General features: G+C 35.9%; 1 protein-coding gene across 1 annotated transcript in view; it reads left to right on the top strand.

Annotated features, from left to right (window-relative positions):
• Positions 1–24,375, top strand: part of LOC117242036 (titin) — a 130,552-nt gene that overhangs the window by 11,313 nt on the left and 94,864 nt on the right. Inside the window, 23 exon segments of the mRNA XM_033508366.1 lie at positions 5,193–5,235; positions 5,914–6,188; positions 6,706–6,920; positions 7,095–7,316; positions 7,911–8,248; positions 8,819–9,167; positions 9,512–9,750; positions 10,018–10,247; positions 10,454–10,597; positions 10,721–10,978; positions 11,196–11,339; positions 11,434–11,706; positions 12,349–12,894; positions 13,564–14,041; positions 14,808–15,388; positions 16,212–16,754; positions 17,619–17,873; positions 18,273–18,416; positions 19,502–19,903; positions 20,836–21,237; positions 21,840–22,059; positions 22,950–23,122; positions 23,840–23,979. Of these exon segments, the coding sequence (XP_033364257.1) occupies positions 5,193–5,235; positions 5,914–6,188; positions 6,706–6,920; positions 7,095–7,316; positions 7,911–8,248; positions 8,819–9,167; positions 9,512–9,750; positions 10,018–10,247; positions 10,454–10,597; positions 10,721–10,978; positions 11,196–11,339; positions 11,434–11,706; positions 12,349–12,894; positions 13,564–14,041; positions 14,808–15,388; positions 16,212–16,754; positions 17,619–17,873; positions 18,273–18,416; positions 19,502–19,903; positions 20,836–21,237; positions 21,840–22,059; positions 22,950–23,122; positions 23,840–23,979 (6,614 nt within the window).

Genomic DNA, 24,375 nt, shown 5'->3' with positions numbered 1-24,375 from the left:
ATGGCTCACGGTAACGCGATCCCCATCTGGATGCAAAAATAGGATCTCGCGGTTATCCGACCACGTTACGTCCTTCTCTCTCTCTCTCTCTCTCTCTCTCTCTCCCTCTCATTCTCGCTTCTTCGTGCGTTTCTTTCTGTTTTCGTCTGTCTTTGTCCCTCTCTCGCCCCCATCTTCCCTGTCTCAAACGAGAATGGTACCGATCTTTCTTTTCTTCTGCGTCTCTTCGTTTTTATCTGCGTTAAACGCATATACGTATGTACGTGTTTGTTTATAAAGCTGGAGATGATTGTTGGTACCTTGAATCAATTTGCAATAATTTTGATAATTGGTGACAGAGATGCGGAGGAATTTTATCTTGTCTGGTATTTTCGGTGATAAGGAAATGTTAGGCTGATGATGTGTTCATCATTTCGGTAGAATCGAGAGCTGATGAATAATAACAGGGCCAGAAACGTGGTTAAAAGAATGGAAGCTACGTAGAGATTTGTTTGCATTTTTTAATATTATGGGATTTGTGAATATCTTGGCGTACGTCTTTGCACGTTCAGATTTCTCATAGATATCATCTAAATGTTTGATTACAATGAAATTTAGTGTTTAACAATACTTAAATGATATTTAATAGTACCTTTAATATCAATCATAGGTCTGATCAAAACCTAGTAGTTGTATTAGGTTGTCCGAAAAGTTTCTCTCGTTTCATAAGCTGATGAAGAACAATTTCTATTTTATATTATTTTATTGAATTAAATATGATCCATTTCGTTCTATTTTTATTATTACGTTCGTGCATAATTCAATAAACTAATATAAAACAAAAAACATTGTGCGTCTATTATTTCCTTATAAAACGAAAGAAACTTTCCGCACAACCTAATGTTAATCCTCAATCGTATCGTTAATCGCATAGTTAACCCTGAAGAGATTATCTAAATTACTCGATCTCTATCTCGATCTATTATCGATCTCTATAAAACATGAAATATAAATTAAAGTTAAATAGCCGCAAATCAAACAACCCAAGTCAGTTCAAACTTTTGATTTTAATCCATGTTAATTCAAATTAATGAAATTAGTTTGATTTTAGTCGTTCATAACCGAACGAGGAATGTAAAAATTCTATTAGAAATTAATATTAACATTGAGAGTATTATTTCGTTAAATCTGGTCTCCCAAGACTTTTGACCGAGAACGTACTTCGCATACGTGAACTTATAACTCCTCCTAGCAAGGTTATGAATGGCTCCTTGTGAAACGCACGCGTTGATGGATTTCAGGTTGCATATTTTTATTTCGTCTCCAGACGATCGATTTGCATACTCTGGGTGGCGTGAGTTACGAAGTCACATTTTCTCGTGACTCAGAGAACCCGTGTTAGTAGCTTAACTTGAATTCTTAATAAATGTGTGCTTGTTCGTTCATTAAACGACAATAAGACCATATCTTCAGATGATATTGAACGTAGGGAGCCCAACAGAGAAAGAATCGATGTGGTTTAATTGTTAAATCTGTAGTCCATTGCCATTTTACGTTCAAAAAGAGTGAACATCTCCGAATAATCTGTGAATGAATAGAAGCGGCTTGAAATGCTTGCTAGACTGCTCGATAGATACTTTTATCGAATAAAATTACAAAATGTTCGACTTATAAAATAAAAGATCGAACAACCAACTTATCAGCTAAGAAAATTATCTTCGGAAGTTGGAAAGTAGAGAAAAATAAGGAGATGTCAGAAGCATTATTTTTTCCAATTTTCATAGAATTCTTTATGGTATTTTCTTGCAACAAATAAATATATAGCAGCAAATAATTTGTTCCTCTGAAACATTAAACGTAATCATGTAGCTGAGTGATAAAATTAAAAAATCGAAAAGAGTTGATCAGTCCGTCTGTCGATTCTTCGTTCGATCGATGGTTCTATGTTTTTTTAAAGATTATTAGTCATCTCTTGGAACTCTACAGTTGATAGAACAAACATGGATTCGTTATCTTTCGTGTTTTTTAATACCAGGTGCTCCAAGTCCCTATTCTACCTTGACATTCTGACGCTATTCCTTCACGTAATGTCTGTCGATCTTTATCAAATTACAATATCAAAAATGTCATCTACTTCCAAACGAGACTGTGTTAAATACAATCATCATTTCACCCGGGCGTATATTTTCGCTCTAAGGTATCTACAACGTCACTGAAATGTGTAAATTAATGAAAAGAACTTAACTCTAATTTTATTATTAATTATTATTAAGATCTCATTCTAGCTTGATGGTAAAGAACTGTTAAATATCGAAACGATTCCATCCACAGTTATTAACACTAGAACTACCGATAGTTAACACGAAGCTATTTCTACCAAAACCAGTGAAAATGACTGGTCTTTAAAAAATACGTAATAATAGAATATTTGTATATTTATTGATTTATTACTTTCCTACAGAAGCAATTCCACGTTATGTAGTACATTTTTGGTATTGTTAATCCACCTGGGACAATGATCCCTAAACGAGGGTTCACACATCTATAAAAATGTAGAACCAGTCATTTTGATTGGTGTGGTATTTCTAGTGTTAGCATCTAGCGATCGATCCAGAATTTTCCTGATAACTGATATCATCATATCGAATGATACGCGGTAAAAATTGTAAAAACGCGTGGCAAGTTGTATAAAACGAGTTCGATAAACAGATTGCAGGACCCTCTTACACTTTGACGAGTACCGGTCATTTTCACTGGTATTGGTACAAGTAACCTTGATACAAAATTATTTTCAGTTTGAATACGTAAAAAATAAAATAAAATTCATTATATTATTCTTCTGGTTATCGTTGCGAAAGTCATTACATCATTGCGGAAATAAATGTAACATGAAGTAGGAATTTTAATATAAAATGGTAGAACCAGACAATTTGACTGGTGTGGTAGTTCTAATATTAATTTTGTAATTGGAATTTAGCTTTTAAAAATCAGCCATCTCACGTCATTATACCATATATCCCACTGCACATTCTCATAATGAAATATCCTACACGTTAATCCTAATAACGAAAAATACGAAATCGACGCGGGTATCTTTATTTAGAACGTTGTATTTAAATTACATCGTATAAAAGAAAATTGAACAACTGTACGATTACTCTCCGGTAACAGCGAATATTTCTAAAGACAAATTCTACTGTGAACAGCAAACGTTGGTGATATCTCGCAGTAATAAATATAATAACGAAATATTAGAAAGAAAAACAATTTGCAGCGAAAATACGCGCAACGTCGCGTCTCCGCGCTTTCTCACAAGCTTCTTCCCTTTTCTCGAATTTATTGCGCGATGCATCTCGCTTAAACATGGTTCGAATTTCTGAACGATCGCGTCACCGCTTCTAGAATCCACTCGGGTGCTTTAACCGTGATAACGAAAGTGGTTTAAGCGGCGGTCGTCGAGATTGTTGTCGGAAGTTTATTTTCGTCGCGTTCCCGTCTAGCTGCTGTCAATTAATTTCCTGTAGCTGGCGCCCGTTTAATCGTCGGACGCATTGCCCGCGTAATTTCGATCGAAAGAGTCCTTTAGCTCGCGAGAGTTGGACGATGCTGGTTAGTAAAAAGAGAAGACGCGAAATTACGAGGTCAGAAAAGCGATCCTTTATTTTTCCTCGCGCGTTTGCTGGTGAAATGGCGCAGATGTTGCCGATGATTCAGACGCTTTCCAGCTCGTGAAACGATGAAATTACTTAATCCAGGAATTGGCGAACGAATAACTAACAGTGTGTCATAATGACGGTTGTATACAAAACGGTTTCGTGTTATAAATACGGATTTTTAGTGGAAACCGTTAGAGAAATTTTAGGTTGCGCGGATATAAAGTATTTTTATGTGAAAAAGTAGGACGTGGGGTTGGAAAATATCGAATTTTATGCTGTTAGCTGATTTATTTCCGTAGTACCATTTTTTATGTACGATGCCTTTTCCATGTCGATTTATTATAACAATATTCTTCGACAGATTTTACTGTTTTATTACGTCGAAGAATTAAGTAGATTTAATGCTGTATAGAGAGACTGGAAAATTTTCCAGTCCAATCCAGTCCAATTTCTCTCCTTTCAATTTTTACTTTTCTCGAAGAAAGATTAAAACGTTTGTCTTAATACGATGTAGGTTTTCCTATATCGAAGAAATAAGAAAATTTGATCTTCCGTAAAAAGATCGAGACTCCTTTCTCGACTTCTTTCTCTCTGGATTTTTACTTTTATTGAAAAGAGTTAAAAGAGTTGGATATGTTACCATATACAGGTTATAATAATACAGACATTGATATGTACAACAGAATTTAAATTGTTTTTTAGATTTTCTGGATATTCAAAGAGTCAAAGAAACCACGCTTGAAAGTAATTGTTTCGTCTTGTCCATGGAGGACTAGAATTGTTTATCTCTATGATTTTCAAAATTACGTTTCTATCCAATTTTGTCGAGTTTAGCTGATTCAACTGTAACTGGATAGATTTGTAGAGAATTCTAAAAATTCCATAAGATAATACCGTTACACTCGATGGCAACACTTGAACAAATATTTCTATTTATCTCGCGCGACACAATTAGAAATTTCAAGAAGCATCGAATACGTTTAAAATAAAAGATATGACGATAAAAGTGTTATATTATTCGCATTGTTTCAAAAATTACTCGCTTGAGAAGAGTTGAACACGAAATGTCAAAAGTAATGTAAATACGCTTACGGGTCACAAGTATTTCGCGTCAACGGGGCCCCGTGCTTAATTAGCAAATTGACTTAATTGCACCGAGTTCCAGTGTAGATAAGTCTGTAAAAAAGGTGCACGGTCGGCATTGCGCGTGACGGCGACAGAGAAGAAAACGGCGTCAACGCAACGGTTCGTTTCCTCGGCTCGTTCTGGCCCAGTTAGGGGGAACGAGAAGGAAATACACCAGTAGCAAGCATCCCATAAACAGAAATAAAAGTGACCAACGCGGAGAAAAACTAGGCGAAAGCTTCGTAATGCATTTTTCTTTCGTTCGAAAGATCGACGACGAGATTATTTAATGACGTATACGTAGGAAAGAAAATTGAAAATAAAACTGCTGTTTATAAAATCGATCGAACTAACGTTAACATTATGTTAACCTTTTATTTTTACGCGAAGATGTACGCAGGATTCATATGTTGTTTCTTTTGTTGCTTATAGTTCAAGGGGAGATTGTGATGCAGACGACGCCCACGGTACCAACGTAAGTAATTTCCCATTTATTTGAAAAAATATTTCTCCTTCCATCGAGAAGTCACTTCAGGATATCTCATTTAGGATATTTCAGAATTATTGACAATTGATATCGTTTTAAGAATTGTAAAAGATTCGGGTAATTAAATTGGAATTATCCCATTTCGAGTAAATTGAATCATTCGTGTAGATTCATGTGATTTTCTAATTCCTTTATGGTTCCAAAAAGCTTGAAAATATTCGAAATTTTTAAAGAAATTCTACAAATTAAATACTAATCGATGTTTCTGTTATATTGTTCGAAAAGTGTCTTTCTTCCGCAAACGTGTTTTTTACAACAGTGCACCTTCATACAAACGTGAAACCAAGTCTGTGAAATGTTTGTCTCAACAGAACAAGATGGATCGTACGTAATTCGACAAAATAAAATAAAACAAAGAATTATTTCCTTATAAAACGAAAGAAACTTTTCGGACAACCTACTATAACGCAATTATCGTTTAAGTCAAATGTTGAAGTCTTTGAATAGTCGTTGAAAAATGTTTGAAGTCTTCAGGAATAAAAATAAATTCAAAGATTTTGTGGCGACGAATGTTAGAAATTTGCCAGAATTTGATTTAATGTTACGCGACAATTAATAGACATGGAATTTAAATTAAAATTCAATTTCTTATAATTCTCGTTACAGATTTACCGGCAGACCCGGCGATCCATCGCCGCCGGTCTTCGAACAGATCTTTAAGAACGCCAGATTCGCGCAGGGTGGAAACGCGATTTTCGAGGGACGCGTCCGAGGAAATCCAAAGCCCACGGTATCCTGGACGCACAAGGGTGCGCCGTTGTTGGAATCATGGAAAATTCGAATGTCTTACGACGAGAAGACCGGAGCGGTCACGCTTCAAATTAACCAAATTGGTCCTGGGGACGAGGGCGAATACACGTGCAGTGCTAAAAATCAATACGGTGAGGCTGTTTCTCAAATATCTTCAACGTACAATTTTGTTCTAGTCGATGTATAGCTCGTATTAAAAAATCAGTGTTCCAATTAATTAAAGAGTTTCACCTGTTCTTTTCCACTAGAGTGCTTGTTAAATTATTTTGAAATATAGATACGTAGACTAAAACTGGATAGAATTAAATTGCCATTTCGTACTGAAGAGAGTTTTACCTCGATTATATAGTAGATCGCAATCATAAACGTTTATTAGAGTTTTATAATTGAAATTTCCATTACGTATGCCGAGTGCAAGTCTATAAAAACAAACATTCCATTAAGTTCTGATTTTATCCGTAAATAAGAAGAAGGAAGATACTTTCTACGATTACATTTTCTATGCCGCTTGGAGTTAGCCAGTGATACGCGTTAACTCTTCATTCTGCGAATAAATGAATATAAAAATATTCTTTGAGAAATTATTCATTGAATAAATAGAAATAAAATTAAAACATTACAACACCATATTTTTCTTTTTCGTTTTAGGCGAAGCAATCTGCTCCGTTTACATTCAACCAGAAGGATTTGGACCTCCACAACAACAACAGATGGGTTTCAGGAAGGAATACGCTCAGACCTTCCAGTCCACCGAACAGAAATCTCAAACAGGAACACAAAGCGTTCAACAACGTAGTTATCAACAAACGATCGATAAACGAAGCTACGTTAACGGAACTTCCATCAGCATCGAAGATTTCAAGGTTGCTATTTTATCCATTTATTCAAGGACAGATATATATATCTACGAAGAAACATAAGAACAACAAAAAATAAGCATAAGAAACAAATATACATACAGAAGAAATTTATCTCTTGGGAACTTTTTTTTTTTGATTTATGGTTGAACGAAAGATAATAGTGTGACTAATTTGCAGGTGGACACTTTCGAATACAGACTGCTGCGGGAAACGGAGTTTCGAGAGTCGATTACTCGTCGTTTCGTGGGCGAATCCGACGTACAGATTTCGACGGTGGTAGATCGTAGTCTGGGACCGGTTGCACCTCCGCAAATCACGCAGAAGCCCAGAAACTCGAAGCTTGTCGAGGGATCCGATGCCGTTTTCACTGCGAAGATCTCGGGCAATCCGAAACCAAGAGTAAGCTGATGACGTTTTTAATTCGTTCGTGTCTTTGAATTTTGTATTATTTAATATTTGGCATTTGGTATATTTCTCTAAAGACTTTAGTTTAGAAGTTAGTTTGGTTTAGTTTAGTTTGGTTCCTCTAAAGAATAGAATGAAAATACGTATGTATTTCGATAGATTTCGAATGAAATCGAAGAACAAAGAGAAAAACTAAACCATCGTAGGAAATAAGAGAATGGAAAGACACGAGTCAGCAGAGGATGTTTATGCGTTTATGGCAAACTGAAATGTGCAAAAATATACGGAATGCACGTAACATGCAAAAATGTACAGTTTCATTATTATAATATTTAAGAAACGAAGCAAGTCTCCATTCAGGTTTTCACTCTTTAGCTTTCTAATAAAATAATAATCATAATTTAATTTTACGATATTATTATAATTTTAAATTTAAAGAATCGAACAATTAAGTTTAATTTCTTCGTTTATTCTCGTGATATGAATTTGCATAAACGTCCTCGATCTATTCAGAAAATTATAAAGAACGATGTTGCTTAAATGTATTTACCAAAACAATTTTCTATGCAATTCCACTTTGTATTTCAGTTAACTTGGTTCAAAAACGGTCAGAGGATCCGCGAATCACAACGCGTGGAAATGAGCCACTCGAATCAGCAAGCTACCTTGAGGATCAGAGTCGCCCTGCCGGAAGACAGTGGCCATTACACTTTGCTCTCGGAAAATCCTCAGGGTTGCACCGTCAGCTCTGCATATCTGGCGATTGAGTCCAGCGATCAAGTGGATCAGGCCTATCAAGCTCCAAGAGAAACGATCAAAACTCAGCAAGTTGAAACAACTGGCGAGTCCGACTCTGGAAAAGTACTGCCGCCAAATTTCGTTCGCACGTGCACCGATCGCGATGCCACCGAAGGAAAAATGACCAGGTACGTTTCGCGTATACTTTCGAATTGTTCAATTTTTAGGAAGATACTAATTATTTTTTGGAATTTTAAAAATCTTACAACAGTGGTAGGAAAATATGTGTCTTCGACATTCGTACTATGTATATTTCTATATATCTTCGATATCGATAGTTGACGATGCAGAATTATTATCCTTTTCTATGGGTCTTTTGGTCTGTTATTGTTATTACTTTCACAATTGACACTTACTATCTTTGTGTCATTTCGTACTTTTCATTTAGTGTTGCAAGAAAAATGTTATCCATCTGACAGAAATTTAAAATCCTAAAAAGAACACTGAAGAATATTTCTACCATTGGTTAATTAACAATTGGACCAATATTTTATTATTTGCTAATAAACTAAAATATAGTACTAATTATAAAATATAGCATTCTATAAAATAAGGTAGTATTTGTTATACTGCTCTATGTTACTCTATCTTTACCTACTTTCCCCTTTTACATCCCCTTACCATTCTTCTCTACGTAGAGACAGTTCTCAAAATGAAGAAATTAAGAATCACATGGAAGAATAACACGTGACTTTCAGGTTTGACTGTCGCGTAACCGGCCGTCCGTATCCCGAGGTGACATGGTACATAAACGGTCAGCAAGTAGTCAACGATCTGACCCACAAGATCCTCGTGAACGAGTCTGGTAATAATTCATTGATGATCACGAACGTGAGCCGTGCGGACGCCGGCGTCGTGACCTGTGTCGCTAGGAACAAGGCTGGCGAAACCTCGTTCCAGTGTAACTTGAACGTGATCGAGAAAGAACAAGTTGTCGCGCCAAAATTCGTGGAACGATTCACAACAACGAATGTAAAAGAGGGAGAACCGGTTGTTTTCATGGCTCGTGCGGTTGGCACTCCTGTACCGCGTATCACCTGGCAGAAGGTGAGTTAATTAGCGTTTAAAACTTAACACACATTGGTTTTCCTGAAAGATGACATTCGAAGACTACAATTCTTCGTCGACGTCGGTTTTAAAAAATGGTTCGGTTACATTGAAATAACAATTTTTAAAAATCCTGACTTATTCTTAGAAACGAAACGAAAATTAAATTCGCCAGAATCTGAGCCTTTTTGCATCTGTGGGCGAGGTTTCTTGCGATATTGTTTATGCTATGCTTCGAATAACAGTGTCGAACGTCGAATGGACGTGAAAGAAAAATAAAAAATAAAAATGAGAGAATGAGAAGGAGCGATAAAAATAAATTTTCTTGATATCTGTTAACACAGGATGGAGTGCCGATAACACCTGGACCGGATGTGCGTATTTCAACGGATGGTAGCGGAGCATCAACTTTAGATATACCCTACGCAAAAATGTCAGATGCTGCTTGGTACCAGTGCACGGCGCAGAATGTAGCTGGCTCTACCGCCACCCGAGCACGGCTCTTCGTGGAAACACCGAAAGGAGTAGCCCCCGAACCAAGACGCCTGAACTTACCCCGACCGACGAAAGTCATCGAACCAGAGTAAGTTTCCATTCTATTTGTGCAAATATTAATTGCTATTTAAACATCGTATTCGTTTATTTTCTAACACATTATATTGTTAATATAATTGTTAATATAATTATAAGATATTGGATTTCGAAATCCAACATTAACATTTGATCAAACGAGATATTAAAATGTTATAATTTCATTTTTATGCAAACGAAAGGAAAATAGATGGTAGGGTTTTAATGAAATTTATATCTCGTTTACAAAGACTGGAGGTAACGATAAAATCGATTACAGACCAGCGCCTGGCCCCGAAGTGATTTATTTGAGACACGTGGAACGCGCCAAGCCATATTTGCCTCCACCCGAGGAGGATAGAGTTTATCCACCACCACGTTTTATCATACCATTGAAGGACGTCCATCAGATCGAGGGTGGACGAATTCACTTCGAGGCCAGAATCGAACCGGTGGGCGATCCCACCATGAGGGTAGAGTGGTACGTCAATGGACGAGCTCTCGATGCGAGTAAGTAACTCTCTTGAAATATTAATGTAACATTGAGAAGATCGTTCAATATTTCAATGTTTGAATCGTTGAATCTTCGTACGATCGGAATTCCAAACTTTTAAATTTGTCAATCTCCAAAATTTTTAAAATTTCGAAACCTCGAATCCTCGAACTTGAAATCTTTCAGTTCATCAATTTTATCGAATCATATCTATCAATTTTAGGTTCCCGTGCGACTTCTATCTTCCGATTTGGCTTCATCTCTCTCGACTTAATTAGCATCGTTCTTCAAGACAGCGGCGAATATTTATGCCGCGTCGTGAGTTCGACCGGAGTCGCCGAATCTCGAGCTACCCTCAGCGTGACACGTGAGTTTTCGTTATTTACTTAAATTTCCTATTTCTCTGTTCTCGCGATCCGGAAGCTTCCAATATTCTCTCGAGATCAGGAAATTATGATAATGTTAAATTAAAAAAAAAATCTCATTGTAGCACGCGCAACAATCGAACAGGCTAGCCAACACCCCGACAGCCTTCAATATATTCAACAGCTCGAGGATTACAGCAAGTATCAAAGGCAGGAGAGTGTGGAGGAGATCTCTTCACAGCGGCCGGCCTTCATCCGACCACTCCAGGATCTAGGAGAGCTACAGGAAGGTCGTAACGCTCATTTTGAAGCGCAACTGACACCTGTAAGCGATCCCACGATGAAAGTGGAGTGGTACAAGGATGGCAGGCCTATCACAGCTAGTAAGTACATTTCCAATGTATCCAAATTATCAACGATACTAGGATTTCTAGGTTATTCTTAATAATTAACAATTCATTATTTAATATAATATAATTAATTATTAAGAATGTTTACATAAATTCTATTTATCTGTCTTTTTGTTATTTCTCACTACGTTTTCTCTTTTTACAAGTTTTATCAACGATCAAGATTTTAACGAATAATAATTATACCTAGGCTCAAGAATCACAACCATCTTCAACTTCGGGTACGTCTCGCTCAATATATTGCACCTACGAGCTGAAGATGCCGGTTCTTATACTGTCAGAGCTGTGAACCGCTTGGGAGAGGCCGTCAGCTCCGCGTCTCTTCGTGTCTTTGGTAAATGTCGTGAAATAACATCGTCCCTATATATTGAATAATAGTATTTGAAAGAATATTTGATTACATCGTACGTGTTATTGGATCATTGTAGCACGCACAAGCGTTACTACTGATCTGGGAATCCCCGAGCAACAAAGGTATATCGAGGCTGCCGAGGAATTGGAAGCCTATCAACAGGCTATGCACCAGAAATACGTACAGCAACAGCCTGAACCGACTAGCCCACCGGAATTCAAATCTCCTATCAAGGATCAAAACAACATACGAGAAGGCGGATTTGCTCATTTCGAAGCACGTCTAGAACCAGTCGGCGATTCTGATTTGAGAGTCGAATGGCTCAAGGACGGACGCCCTGTAGAAGCAAGTAAGTAGAATCTTTTTCTATATTCTGCTGCAAAGTATACTGCATGTTGTAGTTTAATAAATCCTCTACACTTGTATACATAATATTTGGAATTATAGAATTTTTAGATCATAGAATCATGGAAAAGCATCGTAGCAATCCTAAGACTATTACAATCAGAATCTAAGATTGTGAGATTGTAAAATTAAACATCTTACGATCTTTCGATGCTAAAAATTGAAGATTCTGAAATTGGTAGAGGAATTAAATTTTAGAACAATTAAAATAAGATAAAATATTGTAGTTCTGAAATGTTAAGATGTAAGATCCGTGGCGTTTCAACAAGAAAAAATAATTACAAAGTTAGAAATTAGAAAATCGTGGAATTCTACGATCCCAAAATTTTCAATCGCGAAATCCCAAAAGTCTGGAATTCTAGAATTTTAGAACAGAAATTCAACTAAAATTACGATATCGCAAGATGTCAGAATTCTATAATTCCAAAATTCTAACACCCCGAAATCCCTAGAAATATATTGTCAGAATTTTCATGCAAAATTATAATAGGATTTTCAAATTACGAAACTCTCTAATGCCAAGTGTCAAGAAATCATGCCAACATTTCGATAATTTCAATCACACGAACGCAAATTTTTCCCTCAGGTTCACGGATCACGACATTCTTCAACTTCGGTTACGTGGCATTGACCATCAAATACGTAACGATTCACGATGTTGGTATATACACTTGCCGCGCATACAACCGCGTCGGTGAAGCACATACAACCGCTCAACTGAGCGTCATCAGCAAGAACGATGTCATCTATGACAGTCAGCATCCGACCGGACTTCAGAAGATTCAAACTTTGGAAGATTCCAGCAGATATTCGCGACAAGTTCAAGAAGAAACTCAAGTAACTCAAGCACCACGATTTTTGGGCAACCTGAAGGGTACTAACAAGATCGTTGAAGGTCAACGTGCACATTTCGAGGCTCGTGTGGAACCTCAGAGCGATTTAACTATGACAATCGAATGGTACCACAATGGAAAATCTATCACTGCTGCAAATAGAATTCAAACATATCACGACTTTGGATACGTGGCTATAGATATTCTTCAGGTTAGACCTGAGGACGCTGGTACTTACACTGTGGTCGCTAGAAATGCTCTTGGAGAAGCTAAACTGTCCGCCACGATGATCGTCGAGAGTAAGTTTTTGAAATTTCGTTATACATAGGTGTATCGTGAGAAACAGTAAGCAGGTCGATGTAGATAAATGTTAAAAATCGTCGTTCTACAGCGTGTTTATAAATATTCATACATTTACGATAAAATGGACGCATACTCGTTCTAGTTGCGTCTTAATGAGATTTTTCAATTCTTTGATGAAATAGTATCTTCGGTTTAGTTAGTTTGAAGTCTTCTTTCCATTTATATTATATAATTATCCATTATTTTATTTTATTTTATTTTATTAAATAAACTATCTCTAAACAATTTATTCTTATAGACTATTTTGTTCTTTTTTCGCGTGTCTAGACGATCCAATACATTTCACGAAATAGATCGAAGATAATAAAATAGTTTTATCGCAGTGTCGAATTTGCAACAACTTTTATCTTGAATTTCGGAAAACAATCGAATCAGACAATTACTTTATTGTACTTGAAAAAAAAGAGTCAAATTTTATATCAAATTTCCAACATTAAATTTTATAATATTAGTCGTAGATTTATACGATAGTATCGTAGAATATTAGATATAGCATATATAGCAGAAGTATAGAATATTAAATATAATATATAGCAGAACTATATAGTGTCAAATATATATTCTACCAAACGCCATAATATAATCTTATTTGTTTTTAATAATAGCACGCTCAAGCGTCGATACCAGCAGTATGCATCGCACTTCCTACGAGAAGACTCAGCGTCTCGAAGAATCGAAATTCGTCGAGCCCCAATATCACATCGAGGAAATTTCAAAATCAAAGCCAATATTCGTGCAGCCATTGAGCGATCCTAAACCAGTGAGCGAGGGCAAGAACATTCATTTGGAATGTCGTTTGGAACCCATGGGCGATCCAACGATGAGAGTCGAATGGTTCCAAAATGGTCGTCCAGTTACCGTTGGCTCCAGATTTAGAACTTACTATGACTTTGGTTTCGTCGCTTTGGATATCGTGCATTCGACTATCCTCGACTCTGGCGAATATACTGTCAGAGCCACCAATCATCTTGGCACTGCTCATACCTCAGCCTGCGTCAGAGTAATCGGAAAGTCCGATGTTGTTACCGAAACTCAGCACGAGCAATCGCTCGAACAGATTCAAATGCTGGAAGATTCATCAAGGTTTGTAATATTTAATGGAATTTATAGTAGAACTATAAAATGAGGTATGAAATTTTTGCTTTTACGAGAGCTAAAAATATGTAGATATTTTTGACGAATTTAACGTTCTCTTTTAATGGAACGAAGATACGTCTGTATATATACGAGTGTTTATTTATTTTCGTCCTAACAGTTTAAATATAATTTAGTCCATCTGTATTGGTATATTTCAATTTGTATTATGTGTAGATAGCGTTAAGAGTATCATAAGACCAAAATCTATGCGAAGATTTCTAGAAAGCGATTTGGTCGAGAATCAATTGGAAATTCAAACTTCTTCCTTTTTCTAAACTCGAATATTTTTACGAGACGTTAAACCGAGTTTTTAGGTTTAGTATAAATTTAGTAATTTCATTTGGTTTCAATGCTTACACGCTATATAACAAAAGAATATTAAATAGTCTTCTTTCGTCGAACAATCGAATTGGGTCTTCGATTTGAATTAAAAAAAATGTATATTATACGAGTGGCTCAGAAAACACACTACTCAACTCTATAAATTGGAAGCTAATTTACGATTACTTCTAAAGACTTCCTTCGACATACGTAAACCTATGGAAATTACTTGCACATTTTTTAAGGTGTTGAACAGTAATTACGTTTGTGGACGATCAAATTTCGAAATTCACAAAAGTAGAATTACCGAGTATCAAGTACCAAGTATAATACGATAGAAAGCCTTTATTATTGTCATAATAATCATATAAATTTACGTTTCAACGCACAGATATCGCAAGACCCAGCAAGAAGAAGTGACAGTGATGCAGCCACCGCAATTCACTCGTCCTTTGCACAACATCGAAACGGTGGAGCTGACCAACGTTCACCTCGAGTGTCGTCTTCAGCCAGTTGGCGACTCCAGCATGAAAGTGGAATGGTTCGTCAATGGCAGACCAGTGAAGACTGGCCACAGATTCAGACCATCTTACGAATTCGATTACGTCGCCCTTGACATCTTGGGTGTTTATCCTGAAGATTCAGGCGTGTACACCTGCCAAGCTAGAAATCAACTGGGAGAAGCCGTCACTTCCTGTTCAGTGAGAGTACACGCTAAGAAAGATTTACTCCTGGAGTCTCAACATCCTGAAGGCTTGGAAAGAATACAATACTTGGAAGATGCTTCCAGATACAAGAGACAGGAACTGGTTGACGAAGTGGTCAATGTTAAACCGAGATTCATCACGGCTCCGAAAAATCAAGAGAATCTTCGTGAAGGACAACACGCTCATTTCGAGTGCAAACTGGAACCTGTAACGGACTCGAACTTGAAAGTCGAATGGTTCAAGAACGGTCGTCCGGTTACAATAGGTAAATGAAGTTTCTTAATAATATTTTAAGCAATGAAATTTTTAGATTTTCGATTTATAGATCAACTTCATAGAAGTAACAATTATCAATGATCTAAACGCTTGATGATCCGTAAGAATTTAGAGGTAGAAACTAGCCAATGCATCTACCAAATTACAGATACAAATACAGATACAGATCTACAAATTACAATAGATCCAAACTAGATGTAATTCTAGATCCAATTAGATTTTCACATTATAATTAGATAATTAAATATATAATTAAATAGGTGTTAGATGTTAGATTTTTAGAACTCGGGGGTTAACCTTCTTCCGTCTTCTCGAAATTTCGTTTTCTTATTCCTTGAGAGAAACATATTAGGTTGTCCGAAAAGTTTCTTTCGTTTCATAAGGTGATAATAGATGAATAACGATTTCTGTTCTATATTATTTTATTGAATTAGGTATGATCCATTTTATTATTATTATGTTCGTGTATAATTCTATAAATTAGTATAAAACAAAAAACATTGTGGGTATATCAATTCCTTATAGAACCAAAGAAACTTTTTGAACAACCTAATGTAATACCATGATACCTGTATTTTACAAAGCTTTCTTGCTTGTTTTCTCTTAATTGATTTTTCCATTCGCCACTGCAACAAAAATATCGCAGTCTAATATTTCAGATCTAACTACTTCAAGCTTCGCTTGATTCTATTTTGTCAAAAAAGTACAATTGCAACGCAGAGTTTCTGAACTCTCCAATACTGCGATAAAAAGGATGTTTTTCTCTTATATTCTTATTTTTTCTAACTCAAGATATAATTTCTTAATTCTAGGACACCGATTCCGTCCAATCCACGATTTTGGCTACGTTGCTCTGGATGTAATCGACTTAATCGCCGAGGACTCGGGTACCTACACGTGTCGAGCTGTCAATCTGGTTGGCAGCGACGAAGTGTCCTGCACTCTAACTTGTCGATCAACCGCACAAGTTCTGACAGACACTCAGAACGAGATTGGCCTGGAACAAATTCATTACCTCGAGGATAGATCGAGATACCAACGCCGAGAAGATATCGAGGAAACAACCACTCAAGCTCCAATTTTCACCACCTCCTTGAACAACGTTGAGATCAAAGAAGGTCAAAGAGCACACTTCGAGTGTAGGTTGATCCCTGTGTCTGATGTAACGATGAAAGTCGAATGGTTCCATAATAATAAGCCTGTGAAAGCTGGCTCAAGATTCGTCGAGACTAATAGCTTTGGTTTCGTGGCCTTGGATATCATGTACGCCTATCCTGAAGACTCTGGTACTTACACCTGCCGAGCGAAGAACATCATAGGAGAGGCAATTACATCTGCAACTGCAGTTGTGCACTGTAAGTCCCAACCCTCTTTCTTCGTTAGCTTTTGATTTTGAGGTGCTTCGTTGAAATTAATAAAATAGATATGAATTCTTTATGATTTTATAATTTTATCATAAAAAAAATAAAATAGTTTAAACGTATTTTAATAATACTATGATGTAAAATTTATAGTATTTTCTTTATAATTCTTTATGATTTTATAATTTTATTATTAAAAAATTAAAAAATTTTAATGTGTTTTAATAATATTCCGATGTAAAGTTTATAGTATTAAATTAGAAAATTTAGTGTTTAATTTATATTAATAAATAAACTACTAATAAACTTTAGTAGTATGTAAAATTTAGATTAGGAAATTCACGTAATTTATCTTATGGTATTTGTGTGATGATGATTTAAATATGGAACGTATATTAGAAATCACGGAATTTAGAGAAATTTATGAGTCAAGTGCGTGAAAAATTTTGCAGTATATAGATAGATTTTTTTTTTAAATTCTATCGGTAGTAAGTTTAAGAAATAAATTTTCAAAAGAAGATCTAATTATTAAAATTAAAGTAACTACAATGGATTTGAACTTCCCGGGAAACGATTTTATGAAGAACAGAAAGTCAGAGAAATACATAAACTAGTCACGAAGCACATGAACACATAGCTAGTCACGTAGAGATTTCATATAACTCAAGAATATTTATCCGCGATAATGCTTGAGTAAATTTGTTGGAAATATGCTTAAATTAAACAGATAAGTCATATATATGTTAATAATTCTCAAGAAGTTAATGGAATAAAAGATTTGATAACGTGTTGTTTTTACTCGAACTTTTTGCCTGACGTTCGTAATTGAGGTATTCATTTTTTTCTTTTACCGCACAGCGAAAAAGTCCATTTACACGGAAAGCCAAAATGAAGAGACACTTCAACGTCTTCATTACTTGGAGGATACCTCGAGATACCAACGTAAAACTACGACCGAGGAAATCGTTACTCAAGCACCAGTTTTCACGATGCCGATCAAGGACCTGAAAGTCGCTGAAAATCAAGCGGCTCATTTCGAAGCTCGAGTGATACCTGTCGGCGATTCAAAGCTCAAAGTCGAATGGTTGAGAAATGGAGTTCCCATAGCAGCTTGTAAGTTACGTTCAAGATTCATTTTTCCACGCGTACTGTAATTTTGGCAAATAATTCAATTTTCTAATCCGACAACAAACGCAATAAACTGCAGCGAATTAAATTCACAATTCTTCTCCGTGTTATCTCAAAATAAATTTTGGAATATTAATCCCGAAATAAATTTTCCCTGTATATTCCAATTTCGAACGATCTTTTAAAGTTTTTAATTTACCAATAAGTTACATTGCAATTAGATTCAATTGATAATTATAATACTTATTTTTCTATACCTTAAAAATTTCGTTAAAAATTCCTAATTTCTGCTTTGCTTTATTTTATCGAGATTTGAATTACATCCGAATTTCACTCAAACGATACATCTATCGTAAATCAAATAAATTACTATATTTTCAATAGCGAATCGCGTGACAACGATGCACGATTTCGGATACGTCGCTCTAAACATGAAATACGTGAACCCTGAAGACTCAGGTACCTACACTTGCCGTGCAGTAAATGATCTTGGAGAGGCTGTAACATCAGCGACACTTTTCGTCCAGTGTGAGTATAAATTGTGCGCAGAACAGAAAATCATTTTGAAAATGAGGCTTCGATTTCGGTATCGCTTCTCATAAGCTATAATCTAGCTTCCAAGACGTGTAGAAGCAGCTGCTTACACGTAGATATTTTTGTATTTTTGTGTGTAGCGATTTTTCCTACCTTTTCTTTTTTTTTTTTTTTTTTTTGGTGAAGTGTTGGTAGAACTTTTTTGGACGCTTCCACGAATATACTTTTTTGTACTACGAAATTCGCGAAGAAATGCAGAAGAAGATCTTTTATTCTTGGCCGCAGCTGAGTTTTCTTAACAATTATTTCACATACATCATCGTTGATCACACATTAAGATTATAATTTTTATAGACATTTCGTATCGATCAGGTACAAATCATTTTTTAATATGATACCTTGCTTTTTTACTGACCCCTGTCTTATGTCTTCATATTTTATACCAAATTTTTAATATCTTTCGAAATATTTTATTAAGATGAAACGATGACTGACTGAACAATAATTACTTAGAATTGATCCTTTTGCTATGAAAAATTCACTTGAACTATACTTTACTATAATAAATAAATAAACGGTAGTTCTTAACAACAATCTCTTCAATACATTTCAAGTTTCATTCAACATATTACGTTTCTATGCAATTTTCTAAAATACCTAAATAGAAATCAGTATATTCTCATATACCTGGACTTTAATTCCCCTGGCACAAATTTATACCATGTTAATGATCGATAATTCTGTTAAACGTCAATTATGTACACCAACGATCGAACAAACAATTCCATCAAAGACGTTGTCACTCGCAAACAAAGTCAAACACATTGGAGCCTCAGTAGCAAAGGGATTAATCCTCCCATCGAAATCAAACATCAACCTACATTACACCAAAGACGGTCCAGCATCCGATGTAACATCCAGCGAAAATGTAATTTTCGTGAAAAGATCGTCCTAAAAAATGAAAAAAAAAAAAGAAACACTAAAAGCACCTATACCTCATTTTCACCTCGATCGAACATATCACCGCTATTCACGACACGTGTACAACGACACACTGACAAACCTATTCCCGAACACAGCCAAGGCGGCCCTGCAATTCGAGTCGCAGCACGAGAGCGCGTTGTCGAAGATCCAGGCGCTGGAGGACACCAGCAGGTATCAACGACGCGAAGAAGAAGAGATCGTGGTAAAGGAGAAACCATCGTTCACTGTCCAACTAAACGGACCTACCAGCTTGGTCGAGGGACAAAGCGCACACTATGAGTGCCGTATCGAGCCCTACCCCGATCCAACTATGAAGGTGGAATGGTTCCACAATGGGAAACCATTATCCACCGGTCACAGGTACAGAACGACTTGTGACTTTGGATTCGCTGCGTTGGACGTGCTCACGGTATATGCTGAAGATTCTGGCACCTATACCTGCCAGGCCACCAATAGACTGGGATCGGCGAAGAGCTCGATTAATCTTGACGTGAAATGTAAGTAGTCGAGGGTGAAACAGAGACGAGGATCTCCCTCGAGGATTTTCCATGCTGTGTAAGTCGAGGGTGGCGGGGTAGAAGTATCGTGATCCTTTTGTAAATTAATTTACGGTTACTGCAAGTTAATATCGACATGGTAATATACGATAATGTGCATTAATGTTATCGTATAAAAATTATTCGATATCGATTAAGGGTTGTCGCTTTAGCGGAGGAGGAGGATTTATACGATTCTCATCCTTCGCGAGGAACATTGAAGAAATCTTTTTTTATTTGCTTCTGCTTCGAGGATGCATGGAACGGGCGTTAAATCGTTGAAAAATAAAAAAGAAAAATAATAATGTTAACGCGAACATAGATAATAATAGTGTTGAAACTATATCGAAGGTGTAAAGAACGAACTAAAATTATATCGTATTATCATATTCTGTATACAGAAAGTTTTAAAGATACTTGTTCTCTGACTAAAAGTATCTTTAACAGCTTTCTCGAACCTTGAAAAATATTCCTGACTTTCAAAGTGATTTATAAAACAAACAACCACTAAGTCACAATGGAAAGAACGATACTTCTACGAACGTCCACGTTGAAATCACGCACGGGGACAGCAGGTGGATGTAACCAAGCACTTTGTGTAACCTAGAGACCCTGTTTTTCCAACGCTTCTAGTTCTCCGTCGCTTAAATACGTAGTTCCGCTTTTGTAAATTGTACACACAGTGAATTACCACCCTTTTCTCGATGTTTCATCCTTGTTTTCTACCCTTTGTTTTATATTTATTCTTTACTCGTTTACACCTCTTGTACGTTTCTATGTCCACGAAATACGAGAAAAAAACGATCTCTACGATTATTCTCGACCCTTCTGTCCTCCAAGCGAAATTACTATAACGAAAAGGAATGGATAATTGCATAAATGCCACGTTGCAGCTCGCTCCTCGATTATTCGCGAAACTCAACACGAAAGTGCCCTGAAGAAAATACAGTACCTAGAAGACGACTCGCGTTATAAACGCGTAGACGAAGAGGACTTGATCATCGCCGAGAAACCGAAATTCGGTCGTCCATTGAAGAACATCGAACATCTGCCTGAAGGCAAAAGCGCCCATCTCGAGGCGACTCTAACGCCTGTCAACGATCCCACTATGGTGGTTGAATGGTACAGAGATGGCAGACCGATTCCTCAAGGACATAAATTCAAGACTACCTATGACTTTGGTTACGTGGCTCTCGATATTCTTTACGCCTATCCGGAAGACTCTGGAACTTACATGTGCAAGGCGAGGAACGCTGTTGGCGAGGCTGTTACCACTTGCGTCATCAGCGTCGACTGTAAGTGTTTAACGAAATTTGGAACAAGCCTTTTACGGATTAAACGATTTAGGATATCGAGGGATAGTATTTTCTAAATTAACAAATTTAAGATACCGGGCGCCAATACCTTGTGGATTAAGAAGTTTAGGATATTTGGAAATAGAATTAAGAAATATTTATAGATTAAGAAATTTAAGAAATCGCAACAACGTTTTGCTGGAAATGTTGAGAATTTTGGAAACTAATGGGTGGCGTTTGTAATTGAAAAATTTATATATCGCGATGTGGTGGATTTAGAAAGCTAGCAAACAGTATTTGAAATTTCGAAGATTGAGAAATATTTTACACTTTAAACAACTTATGTGACAGTAGCCTTAGGATTTCTTTAGATTTTAGATTAATTTTCCATCGAGATAATAATATTATCTAGAGGATTTCTCTATAGTTTTTTGTTACTATAAATGCAAATCTTAGGAATTACTAGACATTTGACTGTCTCGAATACGGAACAAATGTTATAACCTTTCGACTTATATCAAAATTTACAAGTTGCTCGTTATTTGCGTAAGAATTCACTTGAAAAGAACGACAGATAAACAACTGTTTATTCTTTCAAACAGCGAAACAAGGCCTGTATTTGGACACGTTAGACGCTCAGCGTTTGCAGAAGATTCGCGAGCTAGAGACTGTAGAAGTGAAGCAAGAGATTGAAAAAGAGGTTGTACACCAGAAGCCTGTTTTCCTAACGCCATTGAACAACCTGGATCTAAAGGAGGGCGAACACGCTCACTTGGAATGCCGCGTCGAACCCATCAACGACCCAAATCTAAAGATAGAATGGTAACGAAATCGATCAATTAGAATTTATTGAATTTCATTAACGTACAATGCAACTCTAATTAAATTTAAACTGCTGAATTTTATGCATTTCTGGTGGAATTGTAGAGGATTGGTTAATAGGTAACGAGAACTTGCTGTTGCAACCTGTCAAATATATGTGAAATAAATTAAATAAATAATAAATAAATATAGACAATATCCTAAATCGCTCGTACAAACGTATTCGCAAAAACTGTGTATAATCGCTCGCAGCTAACTCGTAGATATTAATCGATACCTCGTATAACTCGTATTATAATTCGTATAATAACTCGTATAGTAATTGATTCGCTTCAAATTCGTCTTTGTTCGACGGTTGCACGTAGCGGTGACATTGTTTTGCCCGGAGTTTATTTTTTATTACGTTACGTGTATCCTAACGATCTTGATACTCCGAGGCAAAACAACAACATGATTTGAACTGTCCTCTACTCATGTGCCACTACACATTTCTGAAGCATTTAAACAAGCAAAAATGTACAAAATCTACATGATATAAAAAATATTCTCCAAGCGAAGTGCTTGTTTAAATAACATTCAATGAAAGAAATAAATCATTACGTAGATTGCATTTCATTTGATAGTATCAACCCCTTGACCTACGATTTACGTTCGAGAAGTTTGGACCGAAAACGTAAACAAGCTATTATGTATTGTATTACATATGTTTGGCCCGATCATCGTACTACGGACTATGCCCGTAATATTTACATTTGCCCGTAGTTGTAGGTTAAGGGGTTAATAAAAATATAGAATTGCATAAAAATCCGTAGTCTACCGATGTTAAATGTTTAAGTCTAATTATTACGATGTTGGCGTTTAATTTGGACGAATTGAACGTTGTAATGCAGGTTCGTAAATGGAGTTGCTGTAAGAACAGGACATCGCTTCCGCAAAACACACGACTTTGGTTATGTGGCTCTTGATATTCTTTATACATATGCCGAAGATTCTGGTACCTACATGTGCAAGGCTACCAATTTAGCTGGCGAGGCTGTCAACACTTGCACCATCAAAGTTGGCTGTAAGTGGTTCGATTTAAAATTCAAGCTTTCGTAACGAGTACAATAAGAAGGAAGAAATTAAAAATGATAGATTTCAAATATAACGCGATTTAATTGAATATTTCTTACTTTTTTATTTAATTTCTTTATTTTTATTTAACATCAGTTTCTAACTAGAAATTACTCGAATTCTTAGCAAAAGACAAACGTTACCACCTTCCCCGTTTTCCCCCATGGAAACCTCTAAAAAAAATCGACAAGTTGGAACACTATCAGAGAAAAAGAGTTTCGTCTCCGCCTTCGGATTTTCCAAGAGGAAATCTATCGACTGTAAAACCTAGATTTAGTTCGTTTTCTTTCACGAACTCTAGACGAGGCAAACAATTTATAGATTCTAGTAAAATGCACAAAAACTGTTTATGTGAAAGGAACCGTTATAAGAGTACTATTCGTAATGATAAAAATCAAGGTTATTTAGAATCGAGAAGAAAATCGGAGATGGATTTTAGAGAGGATAAATATCGTAAGAGAAAAGATGAATTTTGTAATATTTGTACGAGACCGAAAGTTCGTAATTGTAGTCGACGTGTCACTTTTGAAGGAATAGAAAATAAATCTTGAGCCGATAATAGAAAAGAGAATAATCGATGGATAAACCGGAATAGTAATTTATATTTTCGTACATATTTATTGGTATCTTCGAGAAAAATATTTTTAACATGAAATTTGTTCCATAGCTCGTCGCAGTATTCTCCTAGACACTCAACATCCAGATGGCCTCGAAAAGATTCGTGAACTCGAGGCTCAAGGACGTCCAGCCCGCTTAGAAGTCGAAGAACCACCAGTGACACCACCAAGATTCATCACTGAACTCAGGGTAAAGAATTCATAGGAATTTATATAATTTGAAATTCTAGATATTTTCTTAATTTTAGAAATTTATATTTTCTTAATATTCTCTATAGCATAAAATTGCAAATTTTATTATTTGTTATTAAAAGCAGAAAATGTAATATTATAATATGTATACGTAATATAAAATTTTCAATGTTTTTCAGTAATTAATGTAAATTTGCAGAATCTCTAAATTTTGCAATATCATTATCTGTTATAAAATTAGAAACATTTAATATTTTGTATATTATAAAATCGTTAATTTTTGGAATATTTTCCATCAAATATTTGAAACATTTTTTATAGAATCCAAAACATTTGCATTATTATTATAAAAACACGAATACTATTATAAAAGCACAACCTTTTAACGTTATGT

Source organism: Bombus vosnesenskii, unplaced genomic scaffold, assembly GCF_011952255.1.
Source record: "Bombus vosnesenskii isolate JDL3184/JDL3185 unplaced genomic scaffold, Bvos_JDL3184-5_v1.1 scf7180000016263, whole genome shotgun sequence".
In the NCBI taxonomy this organism is placed as follows: Eukaryota; Metazoa; Arthropoda; class Insecta; order Hymenoptera; family Apidae; genus Bombus; species Bombus vosnesenskii.
The sequence above is the reverse complement of the archived record's forward strand: the minus strand, read 5'-3'. Positions and strand labels throughout refer to the sequence as shown.